General features: G+C 38.5%; 1 protein-coding gene across 1 annotated transcript in view; it reads left to right on the forward strand.

Moving 5' to 3' along the window:
- Positions 1-18,066, forward strand: part of TEC (tec protein tyrosine kinase) — a 125,698-nt gene that overhangs the window by 17,761 nt on the left and 89,871 nt on the right. The window contains exon 2 of the mRNA XM_059923056.1: positions 15,251-15,436. Coding sequence (XP_059779039.1) covers positions 15,251-15,436 — 186 coding nt within the window. The remainder of the gene's footprint in view (positions 1-15,250; positions 15,437-18,066) is intronic.

Raw genomic sequence — 18,066 nt, forward strand, 5'->3', positions numbered from 1 at the left:
AGAATGATGTAGTATATTAATTATATGTCCCAGTTATCTACTGTTGTGTGACAAACTACCTTAAACTTACAGGCACACAACAACAACCATTTTATCACACTCATGGATTCTGTAGTCTAAGAATTGGACAGGGCACAGTGGGAATGTCTACTCCACAATATCTGTGCTCTTGGAAAACTTGCTACCTGGGAGCAACTTGGACAATTAAGGGCTGGAATCATCTGAGAGTTTTCTCAGTCATATATCTGTCTCCTGGGCTGGGATGATTTGAAGGCTGGGCTCAGCAGGAATTCTACACTAGAACACCTATATGTGGCTTCTGCATTTGGCAGGAGCTTCTCTCAGTATGGTGGCTAGGTTCCAAGAAGGACTGTTCCAAGAATGAGAAGTCCGAAAGAACAAGGCAGGAGCTACTTGGCCTTTTCTGGCTTAGCCTCAGAGATTACATAGTATCCCTTCTGCTGTACTATATTAGTTGAAGGAATCAAAATCCCACTCAGATTCAAGGGGAGGAGTGTCAGTGAATTTGCATCTGTTTTAAAAAAGAGCAGCATTACATATCATAGATGGTCCAGATAATGATGATGATGGGTAGAGCAAAGAACAGGGAAGTACATTGTCAGTTTACTTCATTAGGGATAGGGTATATGAAAAAGGCCCAGTTCCATTCTTTGGTGTGTAGCTCTCCAGTTTTCCCGACACCATTTATTGAAGAGACTGTCTTTTCCCCCATTGTATATTCTTGCCTCTTTTGTTGTAGCTTAATTGACTGTATGAGCATAGGTTTATCTGGGGGCTCTCTATTCTGTTCCGCTGATTGCAGTGCCATACAGTTTTGATTACCATAAGTTTGTAGTATAGTTTGAAATCAGGGAGTGTTATGCCTCCAGCTTTGTTCTTCTCTCTTAAAATTGTTTTGGCTATTTGGGGTCATTTGTGGTTCCATACAAATTTTAGGATTATTTGTTTTAGTTCTGTGAAAAATGCCATTGGTATTTTGATAGGGATTACATTGAATCTATAGATTGCTTTGGGTAGTATGGGCATCTAAATGGTATTGATTCTTCCAATCCATGAGCATGGTATATCTTTCCATTTATTTGTGTTGTCTTCAGTTTCTTTCCTCAATGTCTTATAGTTTTCAGAGTATAGGTCTTTCATCTCATTGGTTAAATTTATTCCAGTTGTAAATGGGATTGTTTGCTTCATTTCTCTTTCTGATGGTTAGTATATTAGTATATAGACAGATAGATATAGATAGATATTAGTATATAGAAATGTAGCAGATTTATGTATATCACTTTTCTTATACCATATTCAAAAATAAACTCAAAATGGATTAAAGACTTGAATGTAAAACCTGAAACTGTAAAACTCCTAGAACATATAGGCAGTAATCTCTTTGACATCAGTCTTAGTAATATTTTTTTGGATATGTTGCTAGGGCAACAAAAGCAAAAATAAAGAAATGGGACTACATCAAACTAAGCCTTTGCACAGCAAAGGAAACAACCAACAAAACAAAAAGACAGCCCACTGAATGGGAGAAGATATTTGCAAATGATATATTTGATAAGGGGTTAATATCCAAAGAACTCCTACAACTCGATATCAAAAAACAAACAAACAGCCTGATTAAAATATGGGCAGAGGATCTGAATAAACGTTTTTCCAAAGAAGACATAAAACAGACATAGGAAAAGATGCTTGATACCACTAATCACCAGGGAAATGCAAATCAAATTGTATACAATGAGGTATCACCTCACACCTGTTAGATTGGCTATTGCCAAAAAGACAAGAAACAACAAATGTTGTCAAGGATGTGGAGGAAAGGGAACCCTTGTGCCCTGTTTGTGGAAATGTAAATTGGTGCAGTATAGAACACTATATGGAGGTTCCTCAAAAAATTAAAAATAGAACTACCATATGATCCAGCAATTCCACTTATGGATATTTATCTGAAGAGAATGAAAACACTAACTCGAAAAGATATATACCCCTCAGTGTTCATTGCAGTATTATTTACAATAGCCAAGATATGCAAGCAACTTAAGTGTTCATCGATAGATGAATGGATAAAGAAGGTGTGGTATATATGTGCAATGGAATACTATTGGCCGTAAAAAAGAATGAAATCTTGCCATTTGCAGCAACAGGGATGGACCTGGAGGGTATTATGAAATAAGTCAGACAGAGAAAAATAAGTGAAATAAATCAGACAGGGAAAAACAAATGCTATATGATTTTACTTATATGTGGAATCTAAAAAACAAAACAAATAGACAAACAAAAACAAAACAGAAATAGACTCATAGATACGAGAACAAACTGGTGGTTGCCAGAGGGGAGGTGGGTGGGAGGATGGATAAAATAGGTGAAGGGGATTAAGAGGTACAGTCTTCCAGCTATAAAGCGAATAAGACATGGGGAAGTAACATGCAGCATAAGGAATATAGTTAGTAATACTGTAATAACTTTGCTGACAGATAGTAACTAGACTTTTGTGGTAATCATTTCATAGTGTATAAAAATATTGAATCACTGTGTTGTACACCTGAAACTAATATAATGTGTGCTAATTATAATCCCATAAAAAAAGGTCACTGGACATCTTCCACAGTAATTAGATCATGGCTTATATTCATACTTTTTAAAAGTAAATTTATTTATTTTATTTTATTTATTTTTGGCCACATTGGGTCCTCGTTGCTGCACGTGGGCTTTCTCTAGTTGTGGTGAGTGGGGGCTACTCTTCGTTGCGGTGCGCAGGCTTCTCATTGTGGTGTTTTCTCTTGTTGCGGAGCATGGGCTCTGGGCATGCAGGCTTCAGTAGTTGTGGTGCACGGGCTCAGTAGCTGTGGCCCGCAGGCTTTAGAGCTCAGGCTCAGTAGTTGTGGTGCACGGGTTTAATTGCTCCGCGGCATGTGGGATCTTCCCGGACCAGGGCTCGAACCTGTGTCCCCTGCATTGGCAGGTGGATTCTTACCCACTGTGCCACCAGGGAAGCCCCCATGATACTTTTTGAATGTAGTTTACAATTTTTATTTGTTACAAGTGATGTATGAGAATGTTTAGTATTTTTATCAGTGTATTTTTATCCTTCTAGAGATCAGGTATGTAACAGCTGGCATTTCAGTTCTGGAAATTTTTCATTAACTGAGCCTCACAAGTCTTAGAAGTAAGGGTAAATAATTCTCTGGTCTAATTTGCCATCTTGTTTTAGTATGCTCTGTAGTTTCAGTTGTGATGCTTACCTTTGGTGAGCTTTCTAATGATTCTTTTATAAAAAGGCTGCAATTTGGATATACTCACTTTACCTGACTGCCCACTATTCTTTGGTACTTTGTTAACCTGTACAGAATTTTCTTTTTATTGTGCTTTAGGCTTGAAAAGCTAACTTCTGCTTTCATGAAATTTGAACAGGGGAAAGGAAAGGAAATAGAGGGAAGAAGAGGAGTTATAACAAGGACAAATGTTGCATAGACTGTGGTTTTATTTTTGGCCCCGGAAACCACATATTCCTATTTGTTGGGGAAGAAATGGTATCACATTACCTTATCATGAGGTTCTGCTGACTCAGGGAATCATTGGGATCATTGGAAGAGCTTCCATGATGAGCTGGGTAGCGTGGTAATATCCTGGAGGAAGGAGGGCCCACCCACCTTTTTCTACTTTTATTTGGCTGCCTTGGTTCTTTTTTTCCCCCTCTCTCCCTTCTCTTCCTCCTTTCATCTTTTTCTATTCTCTTTCTTACCAGTTCCAAAGGGTTAGATGACAGGGACATGGAAAACCATGCTATTCCCTTAAACATATTTCAAAAGTTTTTATTATGGAAAATTTCAAACACAGACAAAAATAAAGTATAATGGACTCTTCCTGTGTGCCTCACCCAGCTTCAACAGTTATCAACTCATGAACAATTTTATTTTGTCTGTGCTCCCATATCCCCCTTACCAGGTTATAAAGCAAGTCACAGACATTATTTTATCTGTAAATTTTTCAGTATGTATCTCTAAAAGATAAGAACTCTTAAAAGTACAATCACAATACCGTCATCGCACCAAAAAACTCCAGAACAACCTAACACTATTTTGTTATCATCAAATAAATCTTACCACAAACTTAAATATCACCAATATACAGTTAGTATTCAGGTTGCCACAGTTGTCTCACACATTCAACTGTCTCGTAAGACTTTTAAAGTCTATTGGTTCCTCCTCAACCTCACTGTTTTTGTTCTTGAAATTTTTGTTAAAGAAGCTTGCTCATTCTGTAAAAAAACTGAATGCTATAATGACTTGGGTTCTTCATTCCTATTTTGAAAACAATAGGAAAATAATATGTTGACATAGATGAATGTTTCATATTAAAAACAATTCAGATTAATGTAATAAAGGAACACATTTTGGTGTTATTTTATATATAATTTCCAAATTACTTTTATTTTTTTTCTAATAAAAGTAGCTGAAAATCACTTTACCTACTTGAGAAACTTGTTATTCATGCCTTATTTTCACTGGTTGTTTCCTTCTGAATTAGCAAGAAGCAGAAAGAGAAATATTTGCTGTGTATCAGAAATTCCTTCATGGGAGGAGAATTAATGCCAGAATGTTGTCAAAGTGAATCCACTTACATTTCATAGTAAGTAGTAAAAAACAAAACAAAACAAAACAAAACCAAAAAAACCCAAAAAACAAAAGAACACAAACCCTTATGATTCAGACTTTATCATGAAAAATAAAGTGAAAATGTTTATTTTATCTCATATATGGCACCATTTAGATTATAATTGTTAACTCTTAGAACAAAGATGGAATCAAATATTAGTTGTTTTCTTGAGATTATTTTTCTGATGAAAATGCATGATAAAAAGTTGTGACTGCCTTTACGTTTAAGTTAGTCAGCACAGATCTAAAGAGGGCCATTTTTTTCGAAAGCGTTAGAAAGCTTTATCAGTTTTTGCAAGAGTGTATCCATGAGGTAGAATAAAGATTAAGTCACTGTCACAAAGAAACCATCATATGTCATTTCTAAAATAAGATAGAAGTGTGTTAACCTCTCAAAGTAGGGTACCAAGTCTAGGCTGATAGGGCAGCTCTGCTCCATGAAGTCATTCAAGGACTAGGTTCCAAGAGACTAACACACCATGTAAAGCAATTATACTCCAATAAAGATGTTAAAAAAAAAAAAAAAGAACTAGGTTCCATCTTGTTCCTCCCTTGCTCTTGTCTACAGTGATGTCTTGAATGTATAAAGTTGAGTCTGCCATGTGTACTTTCCAGCTGGTGGGGAGGTGAAAAATGCCCTAAATCCGGGGAGAGTAGCTTGTCTTTAAGTTGAAGTTGGCCCACGCATCACTTCTGCACACATCCGCTTGGCTTGACCTTAGATGGCCACATCTCACTGCCAAGAAGGCTGGGAAGTATCATCTCTAGCCCATACGTCCAGGAAGAAGGGAAGAATGGATGAGGGTAGGGGGTTACAAGTGGGCAAGGGAGCAAAAAGCAGTTTGCTTCAGTGTACTTTAGTAATTTAAGTGTAAGTCATTCTTGACACTTGTGTTATTTTATTTTATTTTTACTAGCTAACTAACTGCAAGATCCTCATTTGCCAGTGGCATTGAGTGTGATGGGAGCAATTCTCCAACATTATTCTCATTATTGACTTTTTGAAAACCCTCATCTTTTGAGTATTTGAAGTTGTTGACTGTTGCATTCCCTTATTCAGTGGGATAAGCAAAACCTAGTACTAGATGTGGAAGGAATATTTGATTGAGACCTATGTGGTTAATTGATCAGTGAGTAATTTTTATGACAACTCTTGCTTCTCTCTAGAATCACTTAACTATGAATCACCTATAGAGTAAATATATTTGTTGATGCTTTGAGGTATTGTAAGCATATAGGGTGGGGGTCCCCGGAGGAAGAGAACCCAGCCATTTTAGGCCTAAGCCATTTTGTGATCTAAGCCCAGCCACAATGCTTGCCCTTGCAGAAGAATAGGTCTCAGTACTAGTTAATGATTTTAAGGGAGCAAAAGAAGGTAAAAACAAACAGCTGTTACCAGGCCAGGGAGATAACTTAACCATAATACATCAGTTTACTATTTCAACGGTAAGGATTAGCCTGAAGCACGTACTTGAGCTGTTTTGCAGAACGCACACCCTCTTGAGGGCTCAACCACCAGATCAACTGGAACCTAAGGAATGATGATTTCGACCTTTGCTGACCCTTCTGACTTCAGTCAACTAGTGCCTGGACTCTGTCAGCCTTTCCCCAATATATGCTGAATTCTCTTTGTTTCAGCCCCAATCTTGCTGTTTGGGGAGACACCGCTTTGGGAAATATCCCTGTTGTCCTCTTTACTTGCTGCCAGAAATAAATCCTTCCTTCTGCTCTTTGGTTTGGTTCTGTCTTTTGGCTCGATACCCACCAAGAGGCAAGTCCAGTTTTCGGGTAACAGTATTACACATGGTTTCTTTTCTCCATCCATTGTTCTTTTTCTCTCTCTTTCTTTTCTCTTCCTCTTTATCAGCCAGGAGGCCCTCAACCACAGTCATAGCCAAGGACCACAGTGGGGACCTTCATTGTGAAACCCAAACTTGTCTTAAAGAGCACATGTTAAATCAATGCATGTACCTGTATTATATGGACAATAAGAAACAGCTCTCCTTAGTGCAGCACTGCTCAGTCTATTTCCAGGTTCACTTGCCCCCCAGTACAACACTGTAATCACCCACCATTTGGCAGTGGGCTGGATGGGGGACTACATTACCAGGAAAGATAAGTCAGCTGGCCTCTGTAACTTTTGCCTTTTGACCTTTTGAGTCTTCTCTTATCTAGACCTAGGTTCAATAGATCACCAGACAAGGCTACTCGAAACTTTGCAGCCTGCTACAATATCAGTTGGTTGAAAGAAGACACAGTCAAGACTTTAATACAGGTTATCCCTGGGTGCCTTTGTTTCATAGGCAAGGAAGACCTGAGGGCTAAAGTGTTACTTTCTTCTAGAGCTACAAAGCTGCCTGATCCTGGAATAGCTCCAATTCATGATAAGTAGAGAGCCTAGAATGTACCCTTCATTCTGATTGAAGTCAGCCTAGCATTTTTTTCTTCTTTGCTTGTGTTTCTGCTACTCAATTCCCCTTTTACAAAATAAAATTGGGACTTAAGCTGAGAGTATACATTGCAGAAGAGAGCATGGTAAGATTTGTTCCTATATAGTAGCTACCCATTTTAAGTACTTTTGAATTGAAATATAATCTACAGATACTGTTGGCAGGCACACATTTGATTTCTCGGGTAAATGTCAGTCTGATGTTTATTCATGCTAGATTTCTTAAAATTGCAAACAGGCACTAACTTTGTCGTAAACCTGTGACAAGATGTGTAATAGGCAATGTGTTCTGATGTATAAATTCCAAAATTGAGGGCTTTAACTAAACTCTACTAATCTTAGGGCATTAACAAGTATTAGATTGAATTAGATAGTATTGCTGATTTTGTAGGTAAAATATTGCCGAACATTGGCAATTTCATATGGCTTAACCTAGTAAGGTGAGAATTTCAACAACCTTAAATCACTCTTTGCTCCTTCCTGTAAGGAGTTCATCCTTTTTCTACCCTGATAACTAGGCTGTTTGTTTCTTATTTACTATACCGCTTACCATCCTATCATTTGGTAACTCACAGTCACCTCTGTTCCCTTGATTAAAAATGTTATGAAAGGGTGTATAGAGTAGGCTGGGTAGCCTTAGTAGCCATTAAAAAAAATATATATATATATAAAATATATATATTTTCAGGCAGAATTTTTTATGATGAAAAAGAGTTTTTAGATCTTTTGGCTAAAATTGCTAGACCATGAAACTGAGATCCATTAGTCTGGTACTCTGATTTGCAACACTGGGCAGAGAATGTAACCTCTTGGTGGTTTGGGTTTCTCATTGGTGAAACAGTGTTCATTACCTGAACAGTGTCCGTTACCTACTTCAGAATATTGATGTTCAAGATAAGCAACAAGAATTTGCTGTGTAGCACAGGGAACTATATTCAATCTCTTGTAATAACTTACAGTGGAAAATAATCTGAGAAAATATACCTGAATTACTTTGCTGTGTACCTGAAACTAACACAATATTGTAAATCAACTATACTTCAATAAAAAAAAAGAATGTTGGTGTTCAAAGACTGTGTTAAGTTTTTCAAACTTTTAACAATTAGCAGTCAGAGTAAAGAAAAGAGTGTTCTTTTTTTAAAAAAATATGTTTATTTATTTATTTATTTTTGGCTGTGTTGGGTCTTCGTTTCTGTGCGAGGGCTTTCTCTAGTTGTGGCAAGCGGGGGCCACTCTTCATCGCAGTGCGCGGGCCTCTCACTGTCACGGCCTCTCTTGTTGTGGAGCACAGGCTCCAGACGCGCAGGCTCAGTAGTTGTGGCTCACGGGCCTAGTTGCTCCGCGGCATGTGGGATCTTCCCAGACCATGGCTCGAACGTGTGTCCCCTGCATTGGCAGGCAGATTCTCAACCACTGCGCCACCAGGGAAGCCCTTTTTTTTAAAAAATAAATTTAATTATTTATCTATTTTTAGCTGCATTGGGTCTTCGTTGCTGCGTTTGGGCCTTCTCTAGTTGCTGTGAGCGGGGCTACTCTTTGTTGCGGTGCGCGGGCTTCTCATTGTGGTGGCTTCTCTTTGTTGTGGAGCACAGGCTCTAGGTGCACGGTCTTCGGTAGTTGTGGCACTCTAGAGCGCAGGCTCAGTAGTTGTGGTGCGCGGGCTTAGTTGCTCCACAGCATGTGGGATCTTCCCGGACCAGGGCTCGAACCTGTGTCCCCTGCATTGGCAGGCGGATTCTTAACCACTGCGCCACCAGGAAAGTCCCAAGAAAAGAGTGTTCTTGTGTTCACCTTCAAGGAGACACAGAGGAAAGGGGCTTAACTTGCAGCTCCGAGTTTTATTTTAAAAAGATATTTGTAACCCAGAGTTGGTTCCTTTGTGATTCTTATTTCTGAATGGGTCAGTTCTTTTCGGTGTGGAAAATGGCTGGGAGAGTGAGCTGGAGGACTCTGAAATTTTGTTTCATCTTCGTTTTCTACTTTAGAGCATCAAACCTATTATTTCTCCAGTTTTAAAAAAAAATTAATTAATTATGTATGTATGTATTTTTATTGAAGTATTGTTGATTTACAATGTTTTTATAAATCTGCTGTCTCCAGATTTTTAAAAAAATTAATTAGAGAGACTGTCTCCAGTTTTTTAAAAGAGACTGTCTCCAGAGAGACTATCTCCAGTTTTTTAAAAAAATTAATTATGTGTGTATGTATGTATTTTTATTGAAGTATTGTTGATTTACAATGTTGTGTTAGTTTCAGATGTACAGCAAAATGACTCAGTTATACATGCTTATATATATGTATTTTTTCAGATTCTTTTCCCTTATAGGTTATTACAAAATATTGAGTCTAGTTCCCTGTGCTGTACAGTACGTCCTTGTTAGTTATCTATTTTATTTATAGTAGTGTGTATATGTTAATCCCAAACTCCTAATTTATCCCCACCACCTTTCCCCTTTGGTAACCATAAGTTTGTTTTCTATGTCTATGGGTCTATTTCTGTTTGAATATAAATTCATTTGCTCTCTTCAGTTTTTGGTATTGAGAGGTTGGTGTCTCTCTTAATGATGCCTTGGAAGTCATAGAGTATCTGTTGAAATCTGGAGATTAAGTCGAATTGCTTTTAGCAATCTGCCTAAATAGGAGGCTGAAAATGGCACATCATTATGCTGTTTCCTTCAGTTCCCCCTTCCCTTCCACTGGAGAGACTGTATGTGTAGTGGGTAATAGTGCAGGCTCTGTGGTTAGAATGTGCCTGTATATTAAAATCTGGCTCTTATTCTTACCCTGTGTCTAGGTAGTAGTACCTACTTTAGAAGTTTTGTTGAATTAAATGCTTTGCTACATCTAAAGTGCTTATTGCTAGAACACTGCCAACACATAGCAAAATAGTAAAAGCTTGGTAATGATAATTTTTATTATTTTTCTGTATAAATAGTAACTCTATAGGGATACTTCCTGATTCTCCTATGGTTGCTTATCCCTCTGGTTTTCATTGATCTTATCAAAAAGTCATTGGATTGATCTTTCAGGACAATGATGTCAACTATAAGGGAAATCTACTCAGCCTCCTCCCCTATTTTGGTCTACTTTTCACAGTATTTGGCAAATATGTGTTTCATAGTTTGTAGCTTGGGGTTCATGGCCATCTTTTTGTTCACTGGACTGTGGAGTTATCTTCCTCTCTGATTTTAATGTTTTATTGCTTGCATAGAGTTTTAGGGAAGGAGAACAGAGAACATACACCTTTCCACTGCCATCTTCCAATAATTTTCTGATTGCCAGAGGCAACCACTTTTATTTTTAAAAAAACATGTTAGTATTGTCAATCTCTAAGTAACATATTTCTTGCTTTTTCAGTTTTAGGTATGATGTACTGACTTCCTACTAGTACTATGGAGGATATAGTTCTCTTTCACAACATACTTCTGGATCCACACACAAGCACATTGCCTGTACTCACTTATCCTAGTAGTAAGATTATTATTTATTATTTACCTTATTATGATGTTCCAGATGTTATTTATAGCTGAACTCTGTAGCATACTGTGATTATTTTTCCTTTACTGCACAATTTTTTGTTTTCCCTGCAATTGATTTATTATTTTTAGGTTTGCTAAGTTTTAACTAATTTATTATAAATCTTCTCCCAACACCTTCAGGTTCATCTCCTGGAAAAATTCCTTCCAAGAACCTTCTACCTTGGTCAATTTGGCCTGATTGTTCTCGGTCTGTTGCTCAATGTCATCTTAGGATTTCCCCTCACCATCATCTGGGAATCTCCTTACCTCTTTTGTTTTGAAACCCTTGTTTCCTGGATTCCATGTTTTTTGTGGTTTACTTCTTTATTTAGATAGAGTGTGTCCTCAAGTAGCTATTTGAGAAGGGTGGATAGGAGATAAAAATTTTAAAGCCTCGCATATTTGAAAAATGTCTTTATTCTCTTGTCGTTGCATTGATGGTTTGGCTGAGTATAAAGTTTTAGGTTAGAAATCAATTTCCTTTGAAATTTTTCTCCGTTATCTTCTAGCTTCTAATAGTGCCCTTGATATTGCCGTTATGAATTTTGATCCTTTCTATAAAACCTATTTTTAAGCTTGCTGAATCTTCTTATCCCCATGATTTTGGAATTTTATGAGAATTGCCTTGATTTGGTTCTATATCAATCTGGAAATAACCTTCAGTTTGGGGAAATTTTCCTAAATTTCTTCTTTGATTGGTTTCTCATTGTTTTCTCCTTCTGGAATTCCTATTTTTCAGATGCTAAATTTTCTGGATGGGTCCAGAAAATTTTATTTTCTCTCCAAGTTTTAATATTATTGACTTTTTTATTTTTGGGGAGATTTCCTCAACTTCATATTCTAACTCTTCTGTTGAGCTTTTCATTTCTATCTTATTTTTTTCTCTTTTTTGGCTCTCTGTTCTTTATTTTGACTGTATCCTGACCTTATTTCATGCCTGCAGTACCTTGTCTTAACTCTGATTTTATTGTTTTTGTTTGTTTGTTTTGTTTGTTTTTTTAAGCATTGTCTTTTCTCTGAACAGTCTTTGTTTCCTCCAAGTTGCTCTTTTTGTTTGTTGTTTCCCATGTTTGAATTCATATTAGAGTCATTCCTTAGTTGTCTGGTGATCCTTGACTTTCTCTCATACATGAGTGGGGCTCTAAAAAGTCAACTGGAAGCTTTGTGGGTGAAACTTCCTGACTACAGGCTTTCCTGAGCCATTTCTGTTGGGGAGCTCTCCTGTGTCTGCATCTTGAGGTCTTTTCTCACAGTACAGACCTTATCCGACATTGTGGAGTCAGGTGGGAGAAGAGAGCTGAGTGCTCTGAGAGCTGCAGAGCCCCCTTTGCAATATGGTACTCCTAGCCTCAACTGTTTATAGCTTCTCCCAGTATAGAGACCCTCTGTTTTATAGACTTGAGAAAATAACCTCCAGTTTTCATCCAGGTTTGGGGAGGTTTAGTCACCTAGCTATATGGCATGGGAGAGGGGATTTGGGGAGTCTCTTAAACAGACCCATAAACAATTCTTTTGCTTTAAGTCCTTTACCACCACTTTTAGAGATACCAGGTTCTGCTGATTCCTGAGCTACTTGGAGGTTTTGCAGCATAAATTGGTTATTTCCAGGCTTCTTCCCAGCTGAACCGACCACATGTTTGTTTTCAATAAACATGTTTTCACAAAACAATATTTTGTGTCCAGAATTTTGTTGTTATCTGCTGTCCTATTTCCTATTTCCTTGAGAGTTAATTCCTTAGTGATGACAACAACATCAGCAGCAACAAAGAACTGATTTAATGGGATTTCAGGAGGGAGCCTAGGCTAATGTGTACGTTCAACCCTCCATCTTTAACTGGAAATCTGCAAGATAATTTTCCTTCATTTATATGAACTTTAATAGTGTTCTTTGGTGAGGATTTCCCATTGACCGACGGATTATTAAAACAACAATGAACTTTTAACTGTATGGTATGGAATGCTGGAGAGGGCTTCTCAATTGGGACCACGAGACTTCTTTTCTAGTCTTGGTTTGTGTGGCCTTGAGCAAGTCACTAAATTTTCTAAATCTCAACTTCTTAATTTGTAAGATGAGTGAGATAGATTAGGTGATGGCCAAGATTCGTATGATTCTGTATATGACTATTCACCTCTCATACAAATCAGATAAAATTTTTTTTTCAACACATTCAACATGAAATAGTTCTCCCCTGTCTCTGTGTTGAGGCCTTTTGCTTCTAGCACTGCAGATGAGCCATGCCCAACTTACCCTCCTGGGCTTTCCAAAAGTCTGCCTTCCATTTGGTAACTATGGTATTGCCCACTGGTATGGCCATTTGCATATGGCCTGTTATCCAGGGCATATCTTGCTTTTTCCTTACACTCCGTTTTTGTAAGTTGTCATCTTTACTCTGCATTGAAGATACGTTGCACAGAGATGAAAAGATGATTTCCAAATAAGTGTATTTATACATCAACAGTTTCTCAGGAACAAAAAGATAGAGTACCAAAATTTTAGTTTAAAATAAGGAGGACCAACTTAGAATCAAAGGAACAAGAACTTTTTTCTCTGACTTCTCAGCTTAGGATAATGGGTCAATTGGGTCTGTTATCCAGCTGCTAATCTGTTATCCATAAACACCAAGAGTGGTATAAAGAGTTAGTGTAAGAGCCCAATTTCTCTTCATTTAAGATAGTGGCTCTCAAATCTACCTGCACATTAAGTCATGATGTGCTGGACCCCACCCCAGACCAATTCAAAATATCTGGGTATGGATTCTGGACATCTGCATTTGGAAAAAACCTTTCTATGTGATTCTAATGTGCATTTAAGGTTGAGAACTATTCCTCTAGGAGCATAAAATCTAGGTGAGAGTTAGAATATGTACATCTATTGCTCTAGAACAGGGAAGGCAATGATGAGCTCTATGATGGGTGATACAGAGATCATGGGTACAGGAATTGGATGGTTTTTAATTAATTGGAATCATCAGGAAAGGCTTCATTAGGGAGGTGAGTTTTGAGCTAGTAGAGCTTTCATAGGTGGAGAGAGGGAGTTTTCTAGGCCAAGGGGAGTGAATGCTGACTATTTCGACTGGGGTGTGGAGTGTTTGGGGAGCAGTAGAAGTAAAGATTGGATGTTAGGTTGCAGCCAGATTGTGGACAATGTCCAGTGTTTTGGCTAAGGAGTTTTGACTTTATCCTGCAGGTGATGGGGAGGACTTTGGGGAAGCATTGAGGATTTCTGATGAATGAAATGGCGTGACGAAAGTGGTATCTTTGAAGGTTGATCCAATGGGAATAAGGGACATGTAGTTGGAATGAAATGTGGCAGGAGCCGGGGGTGAATGGAAGACCAGTTGGAAAGCTACTGTCATGGCCCAGATTGTAATTCTTTGAGGTAGGAAAAGAGCATTGGAATTAAAAAATAACAATAATAAACATTTGTATAGTGTTTTCTTAATAAGTTCTCTCCCACATCTCAGTAACCTTGTGGTATTTACCTCCATATTTTATGAATGAAGGAAACTGATGATATTCAGAGGTTAAGCTGTGGTAAAGTAACTTTCCAGAAAATGGAGGGCCTGATTGGATGACGAGAGTTCAGTAATAGGGAGTTGCAAGGGTGTTTCCGAGGTGTCGGGTTGGGCGTGAAGATGGTAGACTTCCTCACTGGCAGTATCAAGTTCCCAGCTGTGCTCTTCACCTGACTCCTGTTGCCTCTATGGTTTGATACACAATGACTTCTTGTCAGGGTGTGGTGGAGGGCAGGGAAGAAAGGGCTGTTGTCCATTCAACTTGTCTCAGGTAAGAATGTTCAGGCCTTTTCTGAGTGTCTTTGGTTTTCAGAGAGTTAAATTTTGTTGGATTTTAGAAGGCTTATTAGTCTAGGCATGGATAGTCTAGACGTGGGGCTCCAAATATAGGGCTGAGGACCTTATACAGGTGAGCTCTGCCCTGAGGGGCAGCTGTGTAGGGTAGGTTAGCTGAGTAGGATTAGCTGTAACTGGGTGGGTTTCCTTTCTCTTGTGGTTGAGACAGGAGCCATAGGGAAGAGAAATGTGGAGCATGGTAGTGTAGGTATCAGAGAACATCCTCGTGGCTCTGGTGATGAGGATGCTTGATCAAGATTACATCCTTATTAGAGCTGGAGATTGAATGCTATCCACCACTGTGGTAATGCATTTTGTTCACAGTCTACCGTGCCTGTGTGCTTGTCTGTTTTGTGTACCAAGATCCTGAGGCAATTTAAATATCAGCCTAAACCAGCCATGCAGGTGATGAAATGTACTTTTCCTGCTGAGATATTTGTTTCCCTGCAATCAAATAGCAGAAGAGTGTGCCAGCAAGCTAAGGGATGGCAGGGAGGGACAAAGGAGTGAATCATCATCATGGCAAACCTTGATTAGATTTTCTTATGAAATCCAGGGACATGGAGGAACAGGATGGGGCTGGGGAAGAAGAGGAGGTTGAGCTTTCATGCCCTGGGCATTTTTAGTCCAGGTGCATGGAGTAACATTCCTCGGCTCTAGCTGTGGTCAGAGTAAAATCTGTTTTGGTAAATTTGGAATGACAGCATTCTTGGATAATTCACATGTTGCATTTTATTTCAACTATTTATTTTCTTACTTTAGAACCCTGGGATCTTCAATGGCAGGAGAAACAGTGATCAGAAGACCGAGATGAATTTTAACACTATTCTGGAAGAGATTCTTATTAAAAGGTCACAGCAGAAAAAGAAGACATCGCCCTTAAATTACAAAGAGAGACTTTTTGTGCTAACAAAGTCCATGTTAACCTACTATGAGGGTCGGGCAGAGGTAGGAGACAATCAAAGTTTACTTTGTTGCTTTCCATGTTGATACTATTTTATAATACTGACATTCGGCATACCCTCCAAATCTTATGGAGTAAGCTTTAGGTTAATGAAGTTAAGGTAATGATTTGTTATCATTTGGATTTGAATGATAAAGTTAAGGATATGGATAGACATTTTTCACACGTCTGATAATTATGGGTTTAGTATACATGGGTATACATTTTATATCGGCCTACTGAATTAATGTGTTAGAGAAAACAAATTCCTACATCAGTTTTAGATCCTTGTGGAATTCATTAAGTATGTTGTGTACATGGCTCTTTTCCATAAACTATCATATTATGTATAAAAGTCTTCTTTAGCACGTATAAACTATGTCCATCACTTTATATGAATATTTCTTCATTATTAAGTGAAAGTTACTTAAAACTGCTTAGTGATTTGGTGAAGTTGACTGACAACAGAACTGTTCAACTTTTTTTGTGTTAAGCAGCTAGTGCAAAGTTCCTTTGATGGGTGCAGAGGGCAGTGGCTCACTAAGAACCTGGTCAAGGAGCAGGTGGCAGAGGGGGGCCATGTTATCAGCCAGCTCCTGGCTTTTCAGTTGTTATAGCCTCTATGTTTCTACCACTAGATGAGGTGCATGCATATATAGTGGCCTCTGCCCTATCTATCTATCTATCTTTTTATTTATTTATTTATTTATGGCTGTGTTGGGTCTTCGTTTCTGAGCGAGGGATTTCTCCAGTTGCGGCAAGCGGGGGCCACTTTTCATCGCGGTGCGCGGGCCTCTCACTATCGTGGCCTCTCTTGTTGCGGAGCACAGGCTCCAGACGCGCAGGCTCAGTAGTTGTGGCTCACGGGCCTAGTTGCTCCGCGGCATGTGGGATCCTCCCAGACCAGGGCTCGAACCCGTGTCCCCTGCATCGGCAGGCAGACTCTCAACCACTGCACCACCAGGGAAGCCCTGACCCATCTTTTTTCTCCTGCCATCTTGGGAGTGCCTCATCTAGTACTGCAGGCCCAGCCACGTTCCTCCCTTTTAGAAATTTTCTTGGGTTCTAGGGAATGGCTGGGAGACTGTGTTGCCCTTTCTGACCACATGCCATTGTCTAGTTGGTTACAGTAGATTGTTGGTGATCTTGATGTTTGATTTTATTTTATTTAATTCTGCTATTTTCCTAGAGCACCTTCCTCAGAAATAGATTTACTCATTTTTATTTTGTTTTTGTTGTGTTTTACTTCCACGAATTTCTCCCACTGATTTCTCTGTATTTTGGTTCCCCCAGTACAGACAGAATGGCATTGCTTCTCGCTGGTGGTCCTCAACTTTGTTAATTTCTGCTGTGGCTTGTCATTGTGACCTTGTCATTGTGGAATTCTGCAGGCTCACTTAATTTAGGACTATAGTCCTTTATCCACCTTCCTAAATCCCCAAAACGCTGAAGACCCAAACTTCAAAAACTCTTTCAGTTGCAAAACCTGACCTTAGATGAAGCTATTTTTAGTCCTTATCTTAGTGTGATTTTGTGTGTGTGTGTGTGTGCAGAATTAGTAATGTGTTTAATTATGTGGGGCTGTCCAGTTCTTGCTGGGAGTGTATATGGTATATGTGCTATATTACATTTATTAAATCTGAAAAATTCAGGATTCCAAAAGGGTTTCAGATAAGACTAGAAATATGAATTATTTTAAAATCTAAAATAAATTTTAAGGGGAAACATTAATAATTTTTTGCTGTATAATAATGATTTGTCATAATTTGAATAATATCATAAGAAAAGAATAGGAATGTAACAGTAAACGTTGGAAAGTGTGGTCCTTTACTAACCAAAAAAAACCCTCAGAAACCTACATTACCTGCTTAGGAACATGGACTGATACAGTTGAAATACATTGCAATTGTTAAGTCACTTTGAAGATGATAAATGATAATACAAAGATGATACAAAGTTAAAAGTGCCCTAATTGCTTTAGCTTAAGCAGAATAAAGAGAACAGTGGAAACCCTCTTATTTGAGAACCTGACCCACTCACTGTCTTTCCTGGCAGCAGCCTCCGCCACCATGAAAACCAGAAAGGACAGAATGAAGAGGTTGTCACAACATGTAAACAGCCCAGCCTCTGACACTTAGCATTGATTTACTGTATAGCACAGGGAATTATACCCGATATCTTGTAATAACTTATAATGGAATATAATCTGCAAGAAACCTGAATCACTGTGCTGTACACCTGAAACTTATACAATATTGTAAATCAACTATACTTCAATTGAAAAAAAAAGAAAAAAAAAAGAAGACTCCATCTCCTTTCTGGCTACTGCTGACTGGCCCAGGAAGCCTAGTCCTGTTAGCTAGTCCTGCCTGAACCCCCCTCCTCCCATGATCTGGGCATTTTGATCCCTCCTGGATTCTTTTCTCGGGGACTGATGTTCATTGGCAAACTTATGACCCTCAGTTGGAAATATGGTTGCAGATTTGTTTGCCTCCCACAGTTAAAAAGAAATAGTTACCTGTATTAAAAAGTCAGGAATTTTAAGATGAGAATCTGAATTCTTGAGACAATAAAAGTTCTGATAGTACTAGGCTGAATTCCTTCTTGACAGCTCTCAGCCTAGCTCCTAGGTAAG

This window comes from Balaenoptera ricei, chromosome 5 (assembly GCF_028023285.1).
Source record: "Balaenoptera ricei isolate mBalRic1 chromosome 5, mBalRic1.hap2, whole genome shotgun sequence".
Classification (NCBI taxonomy): Eukaryota; Metazoa; Chordata; class Mammalia; order Artiodactyla; family Balaenopteridae; genus Balaenoptera; species Balaenoptera ricei.